The sequence below is a fragment of the Cibotium barometz genome, chromosome 1 (assembly GCF_041138505.1).
Source record: "Cibotium barometz isolate CiBa-2024 chromosome 1, ASM4113850v1, whole genome shotgun sequence".
NCBI lineage: Eukaryota > Viridiplantae > Streptophyta > Polypodiopsida > Cyatheales > Cibotiaceae > Cibotium > Cibotium barometz.
In genome coordinates, this window is record NC_141046.1 from 17,205,705 (window position 1) to 17,225,180 (window position 19,476).

Here is a 19,476-nt window from a genome sequence, read left to right on the forward strand (position 1 = left end):
GGGCCTTGCGAATGGCAAGTTTTGACAACTATGGTGCATAGCTAGTTAAGGGTATGGCGGAATCGCAAGGGCTCCGAGCTGGCGGCTGAAACATTTATTTTGAATAGATCTTGGGCTTGAAAATTGCTTTTACTGTTTCTATTTTCGAAATGGAGCATTTTGACTAGCTCAGCCTTTTCAGCTGTTTCCCCTCTGCCGGATTGACTGTTTCTTGACAATAACTAGCATTTCCCCTCTGCACTCCACATTGAATGAACTCTGCACTCCACTTTGAATGATTGGTGATTGATGAACGTTTTTCTTCCCCTCTACAGTTGGATTGTGTTTGTGGTGGGATTGGATTGATACTAAGAGATCATTTTATACCATCTCAACTTGAACATGTACTTGGAGACTATTAGGAGAATCGTTGAAGACCAGTAGGGTTAGGGGTAGGCAGCAGCTGTTGCTATGGAGGATGAAACTCCATCGTGGGTGAGAGAGAGAGAGAGAGAGAGAGAGAGAGAGAGAGAGAGTTATATTAACGTCTACAAAGGGCCAAAATGACCTATGAGACCAAAAGATTACATCATGTCCATGGAATACATCATCATGCGTACTAAAATAAGCAAAGATTAATGTTGTAAAACTTGAATCAAGTACATGCTTTTTGTAGGTTTAGAACCTTATCTTTTGATTGAGACAAATCACATAAACACATGACACATGGCATACACTTATCTTATCCACATAAGAGGTTCTCATCTTAGCAGGTGTTCACCATATACATGGATGAGGTTACACACACACACACAGAGGGTGGACACAACACATATTCACTTAGCCCTTTAGAGGCAGTTCACACATTCAGTGTGATATGCAGCGGAAGTCTTTGTATTGGAAGATCCTGTCACACAAATGCTCACACCGTCTTCTGTATCCTGAGTTTCATGAGTTTAGCAATCCACTTTAATACTTCAAACTTTAAAGAGATATGAGAGAGAGATTTGAGAACTGTACACCAGATTGGGTCCCGAATTACCCACTGAAGGGCCCCCTATCCCGATAACGAGATAGTATTTGCTTTATTTCTTTAGAGAGAATGACTGTGGACTGTCCATAAGCCAAACACAAGATCTCGGAGGATCGGAGATTGGCTGAACTGTACACGGCTGTAGAAACACCTCGATGACCTGATCTCGAGCCTATGCACTCTTCCCAAGGGCATGAGGAAGGGCTGCACACCTGAGGCTGAGAAAAGGAGATGGTGGACTGTTCTAAGCTATGTTAGAATGCTGTAAATGCTTATGAATGCTGTGTTACCTTCACCAGATGACTGTTGCATGTATGGATGATGCATAGAAGGCGGGGTATTGCTGTAGAACTGATGCAAGACTGAAAACGCATGCTGTAGGATTGAAACACAGGCTGTACTGCTGCTGCTGGACAGAAACGCGGGTGTGTTGCTGCTGGACAGAAACGCGGGTGTGTACGGTTGCTGATCTGTAAACGAAGATGACTGTAGGTGGCTGGTGCACATGCAGAAAACGCTGGCTGAATTATGGCGTTGAACTGAGGCTGGATTGTATGCTGAATCATGGACTGATTTGATGCTGAATGCAGGCGCCTAACAGGGTTGGCTGAAGCAACCTCAAACACTCCAAGGGTTGGATGAGACTAGTCTAGTGCTGAAGGCAAGGGAAACTCCTAGGGCTGAGGAGGAAAGCTCTTAGCACACTGAAGATTGAATGAGAAACTAACCCCTATGGAAGCCTATTGATACTAACTAGAGGTTGGTTAAGTTGGCTGGTCATTTAATAAAGTTTATATTTATAAATGACAAATAATGCTAAATAAATGCTATAAAATATGGAAAAAATACCAGATAAATCCTAGTAAATTCCCTAAGGCTTCTGGGATGTTCTAAATGATGCACAGGCATATGAATGCATATTATGCGCAGGATGCAGAGTGCTTTCTGATGCAAACCCTAAGGCTTCTACTGACTCTACATGCATGAATGATTCTCTCCAAGTGGGTTAAGGGACTTGACTGATTGATCGACCCGCTAAGGCTGAGAAATGACCTACGTAGCTCGTGCCTGACTTATCCTGGACTGAGGATGTACAATGGGGTCACGACGTACGACAAATATCATCCTACTGGGTTCTAATACTGTACAACTGTTGCACTTCTGATGATGAGCCATCTTGTCACCATGCACTGAGTGCAGAGTGCATGTGACATTCCCTCCTGTTTAGCTTGGCGGCAGGTTCATGGCTTCCAAGTAGTCCGCCAATAACTGGGGGTACTCCTGGAAGAACTCCTCGTCGAGCCATACGGCTTCGTGGGTGCGTTGATCTTGGAATTTCGTATAGAACTGACGTATCCGCCGACCGGAACCATGCTTCCATCGATGAAGAAGGATCTGCTCAGGCTCAATAACTTCTGCCTCGTCTACCACGTCTGGTTGCTGTTCATCTGAAACATCAAACACTTCTGGACCAACATATGGTTTTAGCCAAGAAACATGGAAAACATCATGCATTGTCCAACTGGTAGGTAGCTTTAACTTCATGGAGACATCACTTAACTTCTTAACTATTGGAAAAGGGCCAAAACTACGGAATGAAAGCTTGGGACAACGTTTGCCCACTTGTTTCAATCGCTGTTTCATGATATGCAAATAGACCCAATCCCCTTCCTTGAAGTGGACATCTCGTCTAGACTTATTTGCCTGTCTGCTATATGCTTCCTGAGCTTTGGTCAAGCGGTCTTTGACTGACTCAATGATCTCGGAAAATGCTTCCGTGGTTTTATTAGCCTCTAAAGATGGAGACACCATTCTCGTCAAAAGAGAAGAAAAACGGCGACCAAAGGCTGCTTCATATGGAGTCCGTCCGACACTGGAATGAATGAGTGTCGTTCAAGATAGCTTGAACCAATGGAAGATAATGTTCCCATTTGGACTGCTGGTCATGACAGTATGACTTGAGAACATCAAAGACCAACTGGTTATAAATTTCTGTTTGGCCATTTGTCTGGGGATGGAATGTACTAGACAACTGCAACTTAGTTCCAAAGTTTTCAAATAATGCCCTCCGAGAATGGTAAATTCTTGGACTGCCTAGATCCTGGACTTTCAACTGAGAGCATCTGCTACTGGGTTATGCTTACGAGGGATGTATTCAATCATACCTCCAAACTGTTGGAAGATTTGACTCCACCTGGCCTGTCGATCACTCCACTGGGCACTGGGCATAGTCTGAAGCCACTTTAGTGCTTGGTGGTCTGTTTTCATTGTGAAAGCCTGTCCATAAAGAAAAGGCTTCCAATGTTTGAGCGTTGTGATCACACCCAAAAGCTCTTTGTCATATACCGAATAATTCTTTTCGGTGACATTCAACTTTCTACTATAATATGCCATGGGTCTATTGTCCTGCTGGAGGACTGCACCTATCGCTACATTGCTGGCATCGGTGATGACCTTGAAAGGTTCGTCCCATGATGCTAACTTTAATACAGGTGCTTCTGAGGCAGCTTTCTGGAGTGCACGGAATGCATCAAGCGCCTTCCCTGTAATTGAGACTTTCTGCTTGCGAGTCTTCACCCCCTTGAGTAGGTCGGTAAGAGGTGCTGCAAGGTTGGAAAACTGATGGACATGGGTACTGTAGGCTTGACAAAGACCTACGAATGAACGGATTTCTTGGGCGGTCTTAGGAATGTTCCAATCTAAGATCTCCTAAACCTTTGATGGGTCCAGTCTAATCCCATCGTAACCGATGATGTAGCCCAAATACTGAACTTCCTTAACACCAAAGACAGACTTTTTGGCGTTTATGTAGAGTTGATTATCTCGCAAAAGTTGCAAGACTTTCTCCACATCTTTCTCATGCTGCTCCGCAGTAGCCGGAAGACCAGTATGTCATCAAGGAATATGAAAACACACTTCCCAATGTGGACTGCGACATCATCTTATTGAACGTGGCGGGTGCATTTGTAAGCCCAAAAGGCATGACTATGAACTTGTAGTGACCACTCTCTGTCCGAAAAGCTGTTTTTGGAATGTCAGCTTCAAAAATGCGGACCTGATGGTAACCACTGTTGAGGTCGATCTTCGTGAAAAACTTAGCATCGTCTAAACGCTCTAAAATGTACTCTATCCTGGGCATAGGAAACTTATTCTTGATAGTGAGTTTGTTTAATGTCCTGTAATCTACACAAAGGCGTGCAGACTTGTCCTTCTTTTGGACAAATAGGATAGGTGCAGCAAATGGGGAGGAAGAAGGCCGAATGAATCCGGCTCGGAGAAGCTTAGATAACTGCTTTTCTAACTTGCCCTCTAAAGTCTTGGAAAGACGATAGGGAAACTAGGAGGATCTGATCCAGGGACCAAATCAATGTGATGGTCCTCAAGGCGAGAGGGTGGGAGACTGGGCGGGAGATCGTCCCTAAGCATAATGTCCTGGTGTCTGGATAGGAGGTCTGCTAACTGAGGGACTGAAGGTGGAACGGATGCTACAGGGGCTGTTTGAGCACGAACATAAAGGAGTGCTCCTTCTGCTCCCTTGTGGATAGCTCGTCTGGCCTGGAGATGCGAAATCAATGGAATGCCAAGAATGCTTCTATCCCCACGAATCATGACAGGATCAGGAAAACCTTTATAAATAGTAAAAGTGTCTTGCCCCCAATCGGGAATAGGCTCAAACTGACGGAACCACTGAATTCCTAAGATCATGTCACACCCCAACAGAGGTGAGACGATGAAATCTCGTTGAAATGAGGCCTTTTGAACTTCAAAGGCAAATTGATGTGCCTTCTGGGAAATGTGGGTGCGAAGACCAGGTGTAAACTCGTCCACATCCAGATGATATGGGACTAATGTGCAGTTCAATTTATTAGCCAACTGGGGAGAGATGGCGTCTTCAGAACTACCCATATCGAAAAGGACTACAAACTGTCGGCCCTGGGCAGAGCCATAAGCTCGGATGAGGCTCTTCTGAGCAGCATCGCTCTCACCCTTCTGCTTAGCATCAAATACCACGGATGGCACAGGATGCATGGAAGGTAAAAGTTGAACTGCATTTGAGGTAGTAGGCGGGGGTGGAGGAGCTGGGGAGGCTATGGCAACTGTAGCAGAAGGAGCTTTGGCGGCTTGTGCCGCTTGCCATTTGTGGGAATCCTTCTTACCATGCCATATAATATGACAGAAAAAACATCTATTTTCTGACTGGTACTTCCTTTGCTCCTCTGGAGGAAGATAACCTCCAGCAATGCCTGCTTTAGCCTTTTCATCAGGGGTTTTCTTAGGTTCTTTATCTTTCTTACCCCCTGAACTGGAGCTATTACTGCTATTCTTTTTAGCATCTTTAGAAGATGCGTTACCTTTCCCTGTCTGTGCAGCTGATTGCTGTTGCTGTTGTTGCTGGTGTTTGGTACTGGACTGAGATGACTGCTTGGGCTTGCCCCCGTTAAGCTTCATTTCTTCATTCTGAGCGAGAGTCAGAGCCCGATCATATGTACTTGGTTCAAAGTTACGAACTGTGAACTGAATGTTAGAGTCCAATCCACGAATGAATTGCTCCATCTTAGCCTGCTCGTATAACCCTAACTGCTGTGCTAAAGTAATAACCTTACTGGAAAACTGAAGCACTGGGGATCCGTTCTGTCTGAGTCCATAGAACTCGTCTTTCAGACCGGTCATGTACTGGGGCGGGAGAAATCTGGTCTTCAGGTCATGGACAAAGATGTCCCAGTCAAAGGCTGTGACATCTGTGGCCTGGTCTATATGAATACTAGACCAATGCTGCCACCAAGTGACTGCCTCACCAGTGAGATGGGGAGCCGCTAAGTGGACTTTGTCTTGAGGGTCTGTGATCCTAGCTAATGGAAAATGAGCATTAAACTGATGAATAAATTGATTAACTGATGAATGATCACACTTACCATCATACTTACTAAAGTTTGGTTGACTGCGAATGATGGTGGTTGATGCTGCTGCGGACTGCTGGCTGGTGACACCTATGATTGGGGAGACTGAGGAGAGCTGCTGATACCTCAAGTGTATGGCCTCCTTTTCCCGTTGGTGCTCGAGTAACATACGTTCTCGATCAAGCTCACGTTGGTATTCCTGAGCGGTGAGTTTAGCCTGACGTCGGTCTTCGTTGATCTTGCGTTGGGCGTCCTCATAGTCCCATCTTTTTACTTTTTCTCTTTTCCTTCGGGCCTCATCCTCTCCTTTGTTGTTCCATCTGAAAGAAGAGGGAGATGTAGTCGGGTGCTGCTGGAGGTGTAGAAGGACGTGCTGTTGCTGTCTCCAAGAGTTGGAGACGCTCCATGAGCAGCTGGTTCTGAGCTCTAAGAAGAGCTATGGTGTCTGCTGTAGGCGAAAGAACATGGTCTCCTTCGGGGGAGACGTCTTCCGGCTGATGAGTACTCTCTTCTCTAGACATGATGCTGAAGTCGGTGGTCGTGCCGGAACGCAATCTAACCATCCAAGGATGCCCCCGTGCTAGGATACGGTGTGTGTGGAGAATCTGGCTCTGATACCAATGTGATATGCATTGGAAGTCTTTGTATTGGAAGATCCTGTCACACAAATGCTCACACCGTCTTCTATATCCTGAGTTTCGTGAGTTTAGCAATCCACTTTAATACTTCAAACTTTAAAGATATGAGAGAGAGATATGAGAACTGTACACCAGATTGGGTCCCGAATTACCCACCGAAGGGCCCCCTATCCCGATAACGAGATAGTATTTGCTTTATTTCTTTAGAGAGAATGACTATGGACTGTAGATAAGCCAAACGCAAGATCTCGGAGGATCGGAGATTGGCTGAATTGTACACGGCTGTAGAAACACCTCGATGACCTGATCTCGAGCCTATGCACTCTTCCCAAGGGCATGAGGAAGGGCTGCACACCTGAGGCTGAGAAAAGGAGATGGTGGACTGTTCTAAGCTATGTTAGAATGCTGTAAATGCTTATGAATGCTGTGTTACCTTCACCAGATGACTGTTGCATGTATGGATGATGCATAGAAGGCGGGGTACTGCTGTAGAACTGATGCAAGACTGAAAACGCAGGCTGTAGGACTGAAACGCGGTCTGTACTGCTGCTGCTGAACAGAAACGCGGGTGTGTTGCTGCTGGACAGAAACGCAGAGTGTACGGCTGTTGATCTGTAAACGCAGATGACTGTAGGCGGCTGGTGCACATGCAGAAAACGCTGGCTGAATTCTGGCGTTGAACTGAGGCTGGACTGTATGCTGAATCAGGGACTGATTTGATGCTGAATGCAGGCGCCTATGGCTGAACAGGGTTGGCTGAAGCAACCTCAAACACTCCAAGGGCTGGATGAGACTAGTCTAGTGCTGAAGGCAAGGGAAACTCCTAGGGCTGAGGAGGAAAGCTCTTAGCACATTGAAGACTGAATGAGAAACTAAGCCCTATGCAAGCCTATTTATACTAACTAGAGGTTGGTCAAGTTGGCTGGTCATTTAATAAAGTTTATATTTATAAATGACAAATAATGCTAAATAAATACTAAAAAATATGGAAAAAATACCAGATAAATCCTAGTAAATTCCCTAAGGCTTCTGGGATGTTCTAAATGATGCACAAGCATATGAATGCATATTATGCAGGATGCAGAGTGCTTTCTGATGCAAACCCTAAGGCTTCTACTGACTCTACATGCATGAATGATTCTCTCCAAGTGGGTTAAGGGACTTGACTGACTGTCTGACCCGCTAAGGCTGAGGAATGACCTACATAGCTTGTGCTTGACTTATCTTGTACTGAGGATGTACAATGGGGTCACGGCGTATCGAGAAATATCATCCTACTGGGTTCTAATACTGTACAACTGTTGCACTTCTGATGATGAGCCATCTTGTCACCATGCACTGAGTGCAGAGTGCATGTGACATTCAGTAGCGGGGACACAAACAGTGGTTCACATACACGGTGAATACACACATGTTATGCAACCAAGGTAGGAAGGCCAGCACTTTAGTTAGCCCATTGGCTCTAGATTCTTGGGATAATGGAAAGATGAAGCCTTTTATAAAACAAGGCACATAGAATGAACATTTATTACAAATGGACAGCCCGGACAGAGGACCCATGACGTTTACACATAAAAAAAGGTAAATCTCCCAAGTTGAGAGATGCTCTCCGTAGAGCTGTTGCACACGTGTGCATACTCCTACTCTTCTGTCGATGTTGTCGGTGAAGTCCTTGGAAAAAATGCTCCAGAAAATAATGTTGATGTAGCCCATGGGAACAACCGCTTAGGGTGTTTAGTCAATGAGACTCAAAACTGCAAGGCTAGAACCCTCAATTTTGACTAAAAATGGTCAAATTGGGAAAGAGACCCTAATTTGTGGGCTACAATAGCTTCAAATTGTGAGACAAATTATGGATTATACAAAAGCCCCAAATTTTAAAGGCAAATTAGGAGTTAATTTGATATTAATTGCTGAATTTTTCAAAAAGGATGTCTATGACTTCAATTTGATTGATTTTGCTTTATTTTTGCAAAACCCCCAATTTTAAAGTAGAGGCAGCTTCAAGTAGCTAATTTTGGTCAAAAATTGAAAAACCCCCAAATTGTTTTTTGCAGGAATGTTTAATCTCACCCAAATCACATAAACACATGACACATGGCATACACTTATCTTATCCACATAAGAGGCATTCTCACCTTAGTAGGGTTTCACACACGTATACATGGATGAGGTTACACACACAGGGTGGACACTCACACATTCACTTAGCCCTTGAGGGGAGTTCACACACACATAAGCAGGGACACAAATAGTTGTTCACAGACATGGCGAATACACACACGAGAGCTCCGAAACCCCAACAATGTGGGGCCACCGAGACATGCGGCACTCCATGTGGAGAGTTGCACAGAAATCGTCAGGAGAGAGCCATGCGTGTTAGTGGAATCTCGACTTCCCTAATTCTACGAGGGCAAACCTTCAAAGTTCCCTTCATGTATGCCATGATGTGCTTTGCGAACTCTTGCATAGGTATTGCAGTTCCTTTTAGACCTCATGTGGCGGCGGCAAGGGATTTTGCTTGGGGGAGATCATTCTTTGCGAGTTTGACCGCATAGCATATTTGGGATTTAAATGCATAAGGGCTGTTGAAGGTACTCAAGACAGCCTACGGGCGCATAGCCTTGTGGTGTGGGCTTGTGACTTGGGGAGGGAAGGTCCTGAGTCCAAATCCCAGCAGGCCCTGGTTGGTATTGTGGCTGCTTTGCGTATTGGGCACCGTATCGAGGTTTAGCAACACTTAAGCACTTGAAATCCTTATGTATATTATCGGAGTATTTTATTGGTACAGTGTTCCACTGGCTTTTAAGTCAGATTTTTCCATAAATGCACCAGGCATGAATACAAATACCAAACAAGTAATTTGGAGAAGAAATCCCTTCGTAGTGGAAGTCCCTCGAGAAAATCTTCCCGCCCTTCTTTACTGAAGTAAACAGTCACGATACTGGTTTTCTGGGTCCACTCACGATGCTGGCGTGCCCGTATTGGGGCCTGGACTGGGTACTCTCGGTGGGAGGTAACTCGTTGAGCAAAATGACGATGTTGTCCTCCCTGGTCGTGGAGGCAACCAATAGCCAGTAGCAGCTTGTATCCAAAAATGATCGGCAGCATCCAGTAGAATAGGCGACCAACAATAGCATCTGTGGGAAAACGACCAGCAGCAACAGCACCTGTAAGGAGATGGCCAACAGATCTGTAACGAAGATGGCCAACAGTTCTGCAGCGAAGGCGCGGCCAGCAGCTCTTTAAAGAAGTCGATCGGCAGTTCTATAAAGAAGTCGAGCAGCAGTTTGTAAAGAAATCGACCAGGAGTATTGTAGAGAAAGGAAACCTCTAGAGGTGACTCTCCATGCCCATATGCAGGTCCCTGTGGAGGTGCGGGCCTGCGGCTGGTAATGGCTGCATGCCAACGCTAGTCAGAAGAAACATGGGTTGGGTGGGAGGGTTTTGTGCTTGAGGTAGTGCAATATTCCAAAGCACATTAGGAGCAGAAATAGAAAGTGAACTAGAAGAGAAAACTGTGTTACCTCCTTGTACACTAGTCATTTGAGAGCGTATGCTACTCCTAGACCCTCCTCTATTCAGGGTAGGTGGTACAATATGCTGAACTTGTGGTGCAGTGGTGGACCTAGGTAGTGTTAGGCACATAAGCACTCAATGGTACATAAGAACTTGACACGGTCTCCGGTCGAGTTGACGAGGATGGATCTTCAGATGACCATGTTGGTACCTGTCCTCCTTGAGAGAATGACCCAAATTGAAGTCCAGGCTGTCGGCTAGACTGTGCATCAGGGCTCTCCAGATAAGGCTGGATACTGGGGTCCAGGTACTGGCACACTGGCTGTAGGCGTGTATCCCCCTCTGGAAGCGAAGTGTGGTAAGCTCAGAGAGGAATATCGTGATGCCAAAGGTGTGGAAGGTGAAAGGTTGGTTGACTCCCAATGTAAGACCTCAAACGGGGCTCTCCAATGAGTAAGAAGTCTCATCCTCCATATGGTCTTGATCTGAGTATGGAGAATCAACTTTTGGTGACAGAGGCTGGTCCTCCGGAATCGCGGGTAGTCGATCCATGCTGTATGCTCTCAAGGTCTTGGTTCCCTTTGCTCATGATAGCTCTGATACCATGTGAGGGCAAAAGGACGAAAGAATCTGATGTGCGAGAGATCAGAGAAGCTCAGCACAACATGAAATGGATGAATGAATATATGTATAATGGTGAATGTAATCCAGTACAAGAGGGCCTTTGTGTGAGGCATTGATGAAGTGACCCAGAGGAAGTAGACTGGCGATGAAGCAAGGACGAAGTCGGAGCAAGAGCACGGTCGAGGACGAAGGCTCGCGTCGGGGACTGCGGTGGCACTCTGTGAGGATGTCGATGTCGAAGGATGCAAACACAGGGCTGCTGCAGAATGGAGCAGTGCTGCACAGGTGGATCTGCAGAACGCAAGTCTGCTGAAAACAGGGTGTTGTGCTGACCTGAGCGCTGATGTGTGGTGCACAGGGAGCAGAGCAGATCTGGGCACTGATGTGTGCTGTGCAGGGGGCAGAGTGCCGTGCTGAGATGGTGAAGCAGAGGCGCCGTGCTGCTTGATGCAGAATGCTTGATGATGAATAACCAGGGCGGCTGCTGTATGGTGTGGATGATGAAGGAGCACTGCGCAGAGCTGGTATAACAGGGGCAGAGCGCCGATGGAAAGGTTGGGCAGTGTGGAGCATTATATAGTGCTGCCCCCCCCCCCCCCCCCCACAAATGCCAGGTCGGCCAGCCTGGCCGACCTGGAGAAAAGGCCTTTTTAGGCCTTTGTGAGGTCAATATAGAGGGCCTTCTTGGGCCCTTTTTGACGCCCCTTTTGGGCCTGTTTTGTCACACACTGTAGACACAGGTGGCCAGCAGCATTAATGCTTGTACATTAGGCGGCCAGCACCAGCAGCACTTGTAGGAGAGGCGGCCAGCACCAGAAGCACTCGTAGGAGAGGCGACCAGCAGCAGCAGCGCATGAAGCAAGGGAGATCAGCGAATGGGGAGCCGGCAGCCCACACCATGAAAAAGAAAAAAGATGGTCTTCGTTTTTCCACCCTCCTTTGAGTCTCCTTCAATTGTTCACAAACCCCAACAATATATGGGGGGTCACCAATTATGAGTGGGTGGCCCTCTCCACAACCTTTGATCGTTTGTGTGCCCAAGGAAGGGTGCTCACTTCGCTGGGCCTGGGCACACTCATTAAATGTCCACTCACTTATTACAAGTGTGAACGTGCAAAGGTTATAACTTTAAAAGATATTAATAAAAATGACCAAAGTTTTTGAGCAAACTTACCACCTGGTTATAGGCCACAAAACAGGTTAGAGGCCCGTGATCTGGACATTCATAGCAAGCAAACACACGAATGCAGGTCACACGAAAACAATGTCAAGCATGCAAACATGTGCACTTGATTTATGGACAAATCTCCTGGTCATGGAACATGTACATCATTGGCATTTCTGGGCACGAATGTGGCACATCGGAAAGTGTGGAACTGGGACCCAGAACTCTCGGATCCACATACTGGCCACATTTGGGTGCGAGAAACTGGCCATGTTTGGGCACAAGAAACTTGGGGAAACCATATAAATGGCCAAATGATGACAAAGACCAAGCCACCTCCAGGCGGGAACCAAACCTTGTGACTAGAGAACAATTTACGCATGGAAAAAGAGAAGAAGAAGAAGGTACTCAAGGCATTTTAATTTGTCCCCCTAGCATTTGATCTGACATTATTTATAGTCTTTCATTTTGAAAATGAGGCAGACTGACCGCATTTATGAAAAGCTGGCTAACAGCTTATTTCCTTTGTCTACTCTGATTGGGCTTATCTAGTGTTGTCAAAATCTTGACTGTCTCACCAGTAAATAGGCCTTGGCAGTACTGTCAGTTGTCCTGTAGGAATGACCCCATCATTTTACATTTTTAAAATAGGATCTTGTGAAAAATAAACTGATTCATTACTCTAGGATTTCTGTTATTTGTAGCACACTTTAACATTCAACAAGTTGACTTTTAATTGTGAGTTGGTTGTTAGGTAATCTAATTGTCAGGTGAAGTGGAAGGTATTGTGAATTTTGTATGCACCAAAGATTGGATACGTAAATTTTTATAGGGAATTTCGCTTTCTTTGTTTTTGCATATTAAGGTTAACTTTTTGTTTCTTCAATTTTTGTGGATTAATCGTTTCTTAATGTGGCAGACTTACACAGGGAATATCTTGATCGCTGTCAATCCATTTGCAAAGCTTCCCCACTTGTACGATGTGCATATGATGGAACAGTATAGAGGAGCCACATTTGGTGAACTGAGTCCACACGTTTTTGCGATTGCAGACACTGCTTATAGGCAAGTGGTGCTACTAAGTTGGCAATCTGTAAAGCTGGTTGTTTGTGTAAGTGTCTTACTGTAGCTTTTTGATCAGGGCTATGATCAATGAAGGTAAAAGCCAGTCTATACTCGTCAGTGGAGAGAGTGGGGCTGGGAAGACAGAAACCACCAAGCTACTGATGCAGTACATTGCCTTCATGGGTGGCCGAGCAATGACTGATGGCAGAACAGTCGAACAGCAAGTTTTGGAAGTATTACCCTCGCTCAATTGTTACTTCAACTTTTCACATGCTTGAAATCAGTTGTGTGTTTGCATAACTTCTTATAGCAAGAATTTGTTCAGGTTAGGCTTGTAGTTTCAATGTCTCCTGTCAGTTTCTTATATGGCAGTTGTTTGATGTCTAACTGACATTCGTGGAAGCTTGTTGCAGTCAAACCCACTTCTTGAAGCGTTTGGTAATGCAAAAACTGTTCGAAATGACAATTCAAGGTAAGCGTGTTGCCAGCTGCCTTCTTGTTTTATTCTATCATGCAATTTTCTGAGGGGGTCTTGTCCATTTTTGTGCTTGTGTTTGTATTAAAAATATACCGTGTAGGCCTTTAATTGTGTCTAGTTTTTGACACTCCCTATAGGAAGGTAGAAGTACCCTCATCGGTCGGTGTTTGTATATTCAGACTGATCACCTTTTTGATGTACCGACTACAAAATATGTGTAGCTTATCTTTAAAAAACATTCAAACCTTAAATGATTCATTTGATCTAGAGGCCATCTTGTGAAGATTCTTTCTTCTTTGATTTATTCTTATGATCTCTCCATCTCTAAAGTGGTGCTTTTGCTCAGTCAGCCACATGCCCCATCTTTACTCCGAGAGTCATCATAGAATTCATGTGACACACAATTGTAAAAATAAGCATCTACAAGATATATACAAATGCTCTATGCTGTGTCCATGCATGAACACCACTCATGCGGGGTGGGGGATGCAGAGATAGGCTGACTCTCTTTTTCTGGTATTTTATTACCACAAGATTATTTGTGTTTTACAAAGCTTTGTGGGCTCCTGATGAAGTCCCCAGCCAGGCAACCGGATTCTCCACGATAATAGCATACAAATAGCAATCGACTCAATGATGATTTCGAGGCTGAATTAAGGCTGATGTCTTCACATATAGAATCATTATCCAAGGCAAACTCCAGCCGGACTTTTTCGCAACTCATAGCGCAGCTGGGTAGCTCATTAGTACATCAAGAGTTCACAAACAAATGTCACAGCTAGCTAAGCATCTCTGAGTTACTGTATAGCCATGACGTCATATAAAAATTCACTGACCAGTATACTTGTATTAAATGCAACCCTTCGATATCCAATACAAATTGGATAAAATTTAGGGTTTTTGCTAGGCCATGCATGAAACTCGTGGTGCCCGGGGGATTAGGGCCTTTGACACACTTGTTGATACCATCAATGCATATTAAAACATTTAAACATGGCCACAGCCTTAACACATATCCATCATCACTTTGCATAAAACATAAAAGCTGGACAAAACATCCACAAATGCTGAAAATGGAGCTTGCACATGTGACACCGCATAGAGGCCGGAATGGGCCCCCCCCCCCCTCCCCCTCCCCCTCCCTGGAGTATTTTATTACCCAAGGAGAATAATATCATGTACAAGCTTTGATGGCCTTACTCTCCCACAGGAGATGCCGGATTATTCATATACAAATGCCATAACACAGCCCTGCAGGAGGCTACCAAGCCGGAACACAGGCTGTAGAAATGTCAAGCCAACAATATAATCCATATACCTCCGTGTGGGTACTGATTCTTCCCCAAAAACCATGGGTCTTCATGCAATAGAGCTGGTACAGCAAGTACAACTCTCCATTCAGTCGGTACAATAAGTACAATGGTTGGTACGGCATGTATAGCTGTACCAAGGTATAGTGGTTGGTACAACTGGTACAGTGGTTGGCACAGCCGGTACAGTGGTTGGTATAGCCGGTACAGTGGTTGGTACAATAGGTACAGTGGCTGGTACCGCAGATACATCAAGTACAAAGGGCTAGTACAACAAATACAGTGGCTAGAAATTATAATAAAATGATTAAATACCCTTGCCTTCAATATTTCTTTGTGATGGAAGCCTCCAAAAATAGTCCCCAAACAGGCGGTATTCTTCATGGGCGCCTTCAAGAGAGAGAGAAAGAGAGTAGCCATCATTAGGGCAACCTGTAACGGTGGGAGAGGCTAGTGTGCAGCAATTGAGAGCCTCTTTTAATGAAGAGAGAGGGCTCCAATTTATAGATTTGGGGCTCCCATGAGTGAAAAAGGAAAGAGAAGGTTATGATGACAAGTGGAGAGCCACACAGAAGCTGAAGTGAAGTGTGTAAGGCCACTTGTCTCACTTTGATTCACTTTCTTGCCACATGTCCCAATCTAAGACATGGGTTCTCTCATAATCTTTACCTCTAAAAATATCCCAACTAGTAGCCCATTTGTCATAGGTACTTTGGCAACTCTTGGTATCTGCCCCATTCTAGATGTAATGACGCGAACATAATTTCCATCAGTGTCGAGCCAAAAATAGCAACTCTCCTAAATTTTAGTAGTGTGGTCCTTTGTATTCCAGGATAATCCCCGATTCCCAAAGCTTATACTTTCCAAATATTTAGACATCCTGGAGTCCACCAGACCCCTTTCATACTGGGAAATGTCTAGGCTGGTGACAATGCACATCATATAAAATAGCCCAATAACAAACATATATGCTAGATCAAAGAGGAAACTCACTGTATATTGGTACCATTCACCAGGTAGCCAAATTGATATTTGGGAAGCCTGTGGTCTTCACTTACCACCAACACCAAGAAGTACGCTAGATCGATTTGGAGTATAGTGAGTAGCACAACCATGTGTCCCGCAATCTCAGGCTACTATGGAGGGTGTACGGAGCAGGAATAGAAGTCATGGGGATTGTATGAAACATGTACAACAGCCACGAGGCTGTATGGAGGGCTGTACGGAGAAGAGAGGCAAGTATGAAGAACTGCGCGGAGCTAGGATATGGAAGATTAAACAAGCAATGTGCCTTTAAGAATGATGAAGGGAATGGGACAAAAGTTGATGATGGTGTCTTTTCTTCTTGAAGAGGTGTTTTATTATCTTTGCATGAGGTAAGCTTCACCACATGGTTAGTTTTACACCCACCCACACACGAATCAATGTTTGGGTAAAGTCCCATTCAATTGGCCATCAATATAGTATACACGTGACCAACTAAATATAACTGATTTGTGTATACTTGCATACAAACATTGCATAGCAAATCACGAAGCGCCAAGCACAACGGATTTTTCAATGCCTCAGCCAACACAAGAAACGAGATTTCTACCCTCGGAAAGAGGATGAGTTATATCGACTTTTCTTAGGGCCGAACTGCAAAGAGGCTTGGAGGAAACTCCGAGAACATCCCCCCTACACACCTATCACTTGCCCAGACACATGGCACTCCTATGCACGCTCCCTCTATCATATGCCTAATCAGCCACCCCCAACCCCACCACCAAATCCCCGCTCTACCACCTCCACCTTTTTCACAAAGGGCATGGTCCTCATGGCCATTCGTAGACTAGTAATGGGCGAGCCCAGGGTCTTGAGGGACTCACTGCGGAGTACATCTCACATGCCGATGATACCCTGGCGCCCCTACTAGCCTGCATGTTCAATAGAGCTCTGTGAAGGATTTCCACCCTCTTGGTCTGCTAAGACCATCATCCCCATTGTCAAAGCCGGAGATCCACTTGATCCTAATAATTATAGGGCGATCGTGATTGGCCACACATTGGCCAAACTCTATGGATCGGTGCTAGAGACGGAGCGCAGTTCATCTGCAGAGAGATAGGGCTGCAGAGCCTTAGGATAGTTTGGCTTTCAGAGGAGCTACTCTACCCTTGACCACATCTTCACCCTCTGGGTCATCATCGAGGAGGGTAGAGCATGACATCAAAAGGATTTATTGCTACTTTGTGAATTTCTGCAAATCTTTTGATGTTGTACCTCGAGCCTGCCTCCTACACCGTGTATAGGAGATAGGAGTCCCATCTAACATGGTTTGGAGCATTATCGCCCTCTGAGTCTGTCACCGGACGAGTGAGAGCCCTAGGAGGGTACATTGTAGGAGATTTCTAGCACTATTGGGGTGAAACAGGGCTGCCCTCTATCACCCACTCTTTTTGGCCTCTACATGGATAATTCATTGCCGAGGACATTAGTGGTTTTTAAAGGAAGTATGTTAAGTCCCAAGTTTTGTGAAGATTAGGGGATATCCCATGGTGTGATAAATGCATCCAAAAGGGAAGGCTAACATTAATATTTAGGGTTTAGCTAAAGGAGATGTGCACCTTTCATGTCTCATGAGTCATGATGGGAGAGGTGGATCAAAGAAATTCCCATGGTTGCAACAAAATGCATTTCATACACTATGGAACATTCTTGACACATTTTGTTGCTTCACACATGTTTTATATGTTATATCTTTAAATTAACAGCTTTAAAAAATCCCCTTGCCAATTTTTGAAAAGGATTGACTTGTTGTAAAAGCCCTGCTTGGCTTAACCTAGGATCTCTGAGAAGAAAGCATCAAGCTCACCACCCAGCAATTGGATCTATCTGAATCCAACCCCAAGCTAAAGACTAAGGTGCTCATGCATGGCAAAGCTTCGAGTGCAATAAGCCTTGGCATCCCAAACCACCAAGACACACCCCGAGGATGTCCTTGCACTATACTCTCATCCACTCAGATGATCATCCCCCATTAGAGTAACTTATATGGACTAGAGCAGTATGCTATAGGGTCAGAGACATGAAAGAATTGTGGTCCATGCAAGTTTCTCACAAGCGTGGAGATGAACATGTAGCAGGACTTTTGGTGTGATGTTCTCTGCTCTTTTTGAAACTGATTATAGCAAAACAGGACTTTTTGGGTATATCATGTTTGTGTGAAAGTAGCCGGCATGCTTTGTCACTTATCTCATTTAATCTGCGGAATTTATGGCATATAATTAAACCTAACAAGTTTCAAATTCCATCAACACAGTTGCATTCTGTCTTTTGAAATATAAAAATAAGACTTGATATTTACTTGGATGGCTATCTTCTAGATGTTAACACTTGTCTTTTGAAAATTTGGCGCAGTCGGTTTGGGAAATTTGTTGAGCTTCAGTTTGATCGAAACGGAAGGATATCAGGGGCTGCAGTTCGGACCTATCTTTTAGAACGATCTCGTGTGGTGCAGATTTCTGATCCTGAAAGGAACTATCATTGCTTCTATCAGTTGTGCGCTTCAGTTGAGGTGATTATGGAGGCTGTTATGCAATGTTGGGGGTATTGATGAGACCACGTTTTGAAACTGTTTTGTTTATGGCTAAGCCTGGGATTCTGCTTGTTCAGGATGCCGAAAAGTACAAGCTTGGAGATCCAAAGATGTTTCATTATCTCAATCAAAGCAGCTGTTATGAATTGGATCACACTAACAGTAGTCGGGAGTATGCAAAGACTAGAAGAGCCATGGATATTGTTGGCATAAGTTTGGAGGAACAGGTACAGTTGTTCCCAGAGCTGGATACACACTGGGGTGGTCCAGATGTTTTTCTCAGTTCTTGCTGAATTTTTCTAATCAGAAGATGGTGAACCCTTGCAATGCTGATCATTATCCAGGAGGCTATCTTTCGTGTAGTGGCTGCAATACTTCATCTAGGAAATATTGACTTTATCCAAGGAAAGGAAGCTGACTCTTCTGTATTGAAGAACGAAAAATCTCGGTTCCACTTGCAAGCTGCTGCTGATCTACTGATGTATGCTGGCTGAAATCACCACTTTATGCTGCAAATGATTTAAAATTGTCCTTGAAAAGTGTTGTTACTCAATAGTTGTTTTTTTGGGATCAAATCATAGGTGTGATTTGAAGGGTCTACTGGAGTCTCTTACGATACGAATTATCGTTACACGGGATGGAAACATCAAGAAAACATTGGACCCGAACTCTGCAACAATAAATCGTGACACATTGGCAAAGACTGTCTATTCGCGGCTATTTGATTGGTAGTTTTATCTTTTCTTACTTTTGTGCCTTTCTACCTCTGCTGCGGAAAAATGACTTTAACCTTAATTTTGTTGTTTGCAGGCTCGTTGACAAAGTCAATAAATCCATTGGTCAAGATCCTGAATCGAAGACACTGATTGGTGTACTTGATATTTATGGATTTGAAAGCTTCAAGAACAACAGGTGTTAGTCGACGCTTGGAACCCTAGTTATATGAGAGGGAGGGGATATAGTGCATATGTTTGGGTTGGGGGGTGACGGGAGTTTAATTGCATGAAATGTCCTATCTATCGTAAGTCTGAGGGTAAATCTTTCTTCTGCTAATATTTTGGATTTTTGCTGTTCTTTTTTGGGTCTGTTCATTGTGCTGATGTGAGGTGTTTGTGTTGATGTTATACCACCATTAGAGTACACTGTTAGAGTACATTATTAAATCAAAAAGTTTAAACTGTGTTTTGTTATGT

The 19,476-nt window shown here is 44.5% G+C and overlaps 1 protein-coding gene across 1 annotated transcript in view; it reads left to right on the forward strand.

The window, feature by feature from the left end:
* LOC147641661 (myosin-9-like) overlaps positions 1-19,476 on the forward strand; it is a 74,705-nt gene that overhangs the window by 12,585 nt on the left and 42,644 nt on the right. Inside the window, exons 4-11 of the mRNA XM_086797936.1 lie at positions 12,776-12,921; positions 12,998-13,154; positions 13,335-13,393; positions 18,106-18,262; positions 18,361-18,510; positions 18,628-18,764; positions 18,865-19,011; positions 19,094-19,195. Of these exons, the coding sequence (XP_086654062.1) occupies positions 12,776-12,921; positions 12,998-13,154; positions 13,335-13,393; positions 18,106-18,262; positions 18,361-18,510; positions 18,628-18,764; positions 18,865-19,011; positions 19,094-19,195 (1,055 nt within the window). The remainder of the gene's footprint in view (positions 1-12,775; positions 12,922-12,997; positions 13,155-13,334; positions 13,394-18,105; positions 18,263-18,360; positions 18,511-18,627; positions 18,765-18,864; positions 19,012-19,093; positions 19,196-19,476) is intronic.